Source organism: Nelumbo nucifera, chromosome 2 (assembly GCF_055504915.1).
Source record: "Nelumbo nucifera cultivar China Antique chromosome 2, China Antique-T2T, whole genome shotgun sequence".
In the NCBI taxonomy this organism is placed as follows: Eukaryota; Viridiplantae; Streptophyta; class Magnoliopsida; order Proteales; family Nelumbonaceae; genus Nelumbo; species Nelumbo nucifera.
The window spans coordinates 41,077,849-41,081,979 of record NC_142650.1 but is presented as its reverse complement, the minus strand read 5'-3'; the positions used below and the strand labels follow the sequence as shown (position 1 = coordinate 41,081,979).

The 4,131-nt window shown below is 46.7% G+C and overlaps 1 protein-coding gene across 1 annotated transcript; it reads left to right on the top strand.

Moving 5' to 3' along the window:
• LOC104599231 (ABC transporter G family member 6-like) lies at positions 1–3,091 on the top strand. Its single transcript, XM_010261678.3, has one exon. It carries the CDS (start codon positions 527–529, stop codon positions 2,783–2,785), a length of 2,259 nt encoding a protein of 752 aa, XP_010259980.1. The 5' UTR covers positions 1–526; the 3' UTR covers positions 2,786–3,091.
• The last annotated feature ends 1,040 nt before the right edge of the window (positions 3,092–4,131 follow it).

Sequence of the window (4,131 nt, the reverse complement as noted above, 5' to 3'; positions counted from 1 at the left end):
GTGAGAATGAAGTCAGAAGGTCTTGTGATTTTAGTTGAAGGTGCAGCCGCAACCTCTCACCTACTTGGCGCCCAAAAATGGTTAAATGGGTCTCCTACTCTCCGCTCGAGAACGGTGCCTTAAAACGGCGAAGAAGGAAAATAGTTAAAGGCGGTTTGGTAGTCGTCATTAGTGGGGTCATCCTTCTCTCTCCTTCTACTAGTCTGGACTCTGGTCTAGTCCTTCTCGAGTCGAGTACAGTTGTATTCGTTCGTCGGCCAACTAGGAGCTTGGAGGGAGAGTTCACAATTTAACCTTGGGGTTTGGGATGGGTTTAGTCTGGTCTAGTCTTTCTGTGACTGTGGTGTGAGGTTCGTTTCGTTAAAACCCTAAATAACCCCATAAGCTACCGTTAACGTTAACCATTTACCAATCTCCTCCTCCTTGGCAGTCGTACTCGTTCGGTTCCTCCCCCCTATAAAACCAGATTATATAGAGTTGGTTTTGGGTAATAGAAAGTTAATACCAGGCCTTCTCTCTGCGCCCAATGTCTCGCGTCGGAACCGACGAGAATATCCCGGCGAGGTTGTTCGTCGATGATAAACCAGGTTTGGAGACAAAACATGCCTTAGAGCTCCAGGGTCCTGCTGGGACACCACGCACCAGGTCCTCTCCCACTCTAGGTGAACTGCTGAGGCGGGTGGGAGAGACGCGGTGTGAAGCCTCCGGTAATGAGACTCCGCCGCACCAGGTGGTCAACATGAGCGACACCAGCCTCGACCCAAGGTCTCTACCTTTTGTTCTCTCCTTCACCAATCTGACGTACAGCGTCAAGATTCGCCGTAAGATTTCGTTCTCAACGTGTTTTCACCGAACCAATAGACTCGGAACTACAACGGAGCCTATCGATAACGAGCCTAGTAGGTTCACTAATACAAAGATCCTGTTGAATGATATCTCCGGCGAAGCCAGGGACGGAGAAATCATGGCTGTTCTTGGCGCCAGTGGATCGGGGAAATCAACTTTGATTGATGCTCTTGCCAATCGCATCGCCAAGGGGAGCTTGAAAGGGTGTATAACCTTGAACAATGAAGCTGTTCCTTCTCGTCTACTCAAAGTGATCTCTGCGTACGTCATGCAAGACGACCTTCTCTTCCCGATGCTAACCGTCCAAGAGACCCTCATGTTCTCGGCGGAGTTCAGGTTGCCCCGCACGCTCGATAAGTCGAAGAAGAAAGCCAGAGTCCAAGCCCTGATCGATCAGCTAGGGCTCAGAAACGCCGCCAACACGGTGATTGGCGACGAAGGCCACAGAGGTGTCTCAGGCGGAGAACGCCGTCGGGTTTCCATTGGAATCGATATAATTCACGACCCCATCGTATTGTTCCTGGACGAGCCAACGTCTGGACTAGACTCGACGAGCGCTTTCATGGTGGTGAACGTCTTGAAGCGAATCGCTCAGAGCGGGAGCATAGTTATCATGTCCATACATCAGCCGAGTTACAGAATCATAGGCCTTCTCGACCGTCTAATATTTCTGTCACGTGGACAAACAGTGTACAGTGGCTCGCCGGCAAATTTGCCGAATTTCTTTCGCGATTTCGGGCACCCGATTCCAGAGCACGAAAACCGGACCGAGTTTGCGCTCGACTTGATCCGGCAACTCGAGGGATCGCCGGGTGGAACCAAGAGCTTGGTTGAATTCAACAAGTCGTGGCAGCAAAACGTGAAGCATCCAACGATCCCTGAACACAACCAACATGAGCACTCGCTCAAGGACGCAATCAGTGCAAGCATTTCAAGGGGGAAACTGGTTTCCGGGGCGACGAATGATGCGAGCCCTATGTCGTCGTCGATGCCAACGTACGCAAATCCGTTCTGGACCGAGATCGCTGTGCTATCGAATCGATCGGTGACGAATTCGAAACGGATGCCGGAGCTGGTGGGGATCCGTTTTGCAGCAGTCATGGTGACTGGTTTCATATTGGCTACCATATTCTGGCATGTGGACAATTCACCCAAAGGAGTTCAAGAGCGACTGGGGTTCTTCGCCTTTGCCATGTCCACCACATTCTACACCTGCGCCGAGGCGCTCCCAGTGTTCCTGCAGGAGCGGTACATATTCATGAGAGAGACGGCTTATAACGCTTATCGTCGTTCTTCTTACGTTCTATCTCACTCTATAGTGGCCATACCTTCTCTGATCTTCCTGTCCTTGGCATTCGCGGCGATAACGTTCTGGTCGGTGGGTCTGGCCGGGGGGTTTTCTGGGTTTCTGTTCTATTTCCTGATAATCTTCGCTTCCTTCTGGGCTGGGAGCTCGTTCGTGACCTTCCTCTCGGGAGTGGTGTCTCATGTGATGTTGGGGTACACGGTGGTGGTGGCCATTCTTGCATACTTCCTCCTGTTCAGTGGCTTCTTCATCACCAGAGACCGGATTCCGGCATACTGGATATGGTTCCATTACATATCGTTGGTGAAGTACCCATACGAGGCGGTGCTGCAGAATGAATTCCTGGACCCGACAAAATGCTTTGTGAGAGGTGTGCAGATATTCGACAACACGCCTCTTGGGGTGGTTCCGGAAGCTCTCAAGTTACGGTTGCTGAAGACGTTGAGCAATTCGTTAGGAATGAACATCGGCAGCGACACCTGCGTGACGACGGGGGTCGACATATTGAGGATGCAAGGGATTACTGATCTGAGCAAGTGGAATTGCTTGTGGATCACAGTGGCCTGGGGCTTCTTTTTTAGGATTCTATTTTACTTTGCATTGTTGTTGGGGAGCAAGAACAAGAGGAGATGATGAGATTCAAGTTACAAATTACAACATCAACAACAACAAACAAAACTGCCATTACTACTCTAAACTGAATCAACACTTCGGCGGGGGAGGGATTTTTTTTTTCTTTTTACTGTACTCTTTTTTGGGTTTTCCTTATGAATTTGACATGGTGGTGGGCGGAGGTAAATGGGGCTGGGTGGCTGAGTTAGGTACTTTTGTGTAAGTTACATAAGACTTTCTTTCCTTTTTTTTTCCTCCCTCTGTTGCTCCGTATTTATTTGTGAAGTTTGTGCTTAAATCAATGAAAATTCTTAATAATTGGACAAATTCAAACTCTCTGACATTCTATTACAGGAATTACAGGCTTTTTCTTCTCCCATTCTGAGGGAGAATTGCATCTTCTCTGCATATTATTATGTCCATAAAATGAAGCAGAGGTTAAACCAACTGTTAGAATGGAAATTAATGGTCTGTAATTTCTAGTACGTTATCTCGAGTCACATTGTTTTACGTAACGCACTTTGATTAAAAAACCACGGTTTGTAACGTACAGTCGCAAGTCGCACTCGCACATTGATTTTTCTTTTTTTAAAGAAGAGTTGACATCCGACTCCAACGAAAAACGGGAGAAGTACGGATACACACGATGCAGAATTCTCCCTATAAACACATCTTACCCGTAAATTTGACATCGATTCACGGTCAGGATGCATTCCTCCTGTACTTTGGGGCTATGAAATTTTGATCTGGATCATTCTCTCAACGAAAAACGGGGACATCGGCCATGGAAATTAAAAATCAGTTTAAAATTGAAAATGATGTTTTCAGTTTTCAGGAAGGGCAAATTTCTTGAAGTATCCAAAGGTTTAGTTAATTAACTATCTACCTCTACTGTTATCTTATCCTTGTGACAATTGACTATTATCTTAAACTATCCTTATGAAAATTGATTAACTCTACCCTATCGCTAACGTCCTTAATATTCTGTCAAAATCCTTACACACGTGACACCATCTAATGTAAATATTATCCTCCATCCCTCTTCTCTTCACTTCCTCTGTTCTTCTCTTCGACCTTCTTTCTTTGACAGCAACACCACCGTCTGAGTTTTTCTGTCTCTCTGATGCCATTTTCAACGTTTGAAGCAAGGGGGTTCAGCAATGGAAATACCACAATTAATTCCAGTGTTAGTCACCCTTTTCGCTCTCTACCCCGTTGAGCAATAACAAGCTGGCAAGCCCTTCGAAATCAAGAAAACCGCCATTACCGAACTCATCAACAACAGAACAGCGAAGTTGACAGGTTACGAATAATTGGAAGAGAAGAACACAAGAAACCTATGAAGAATAGAAGAAAAATGTAGCTCT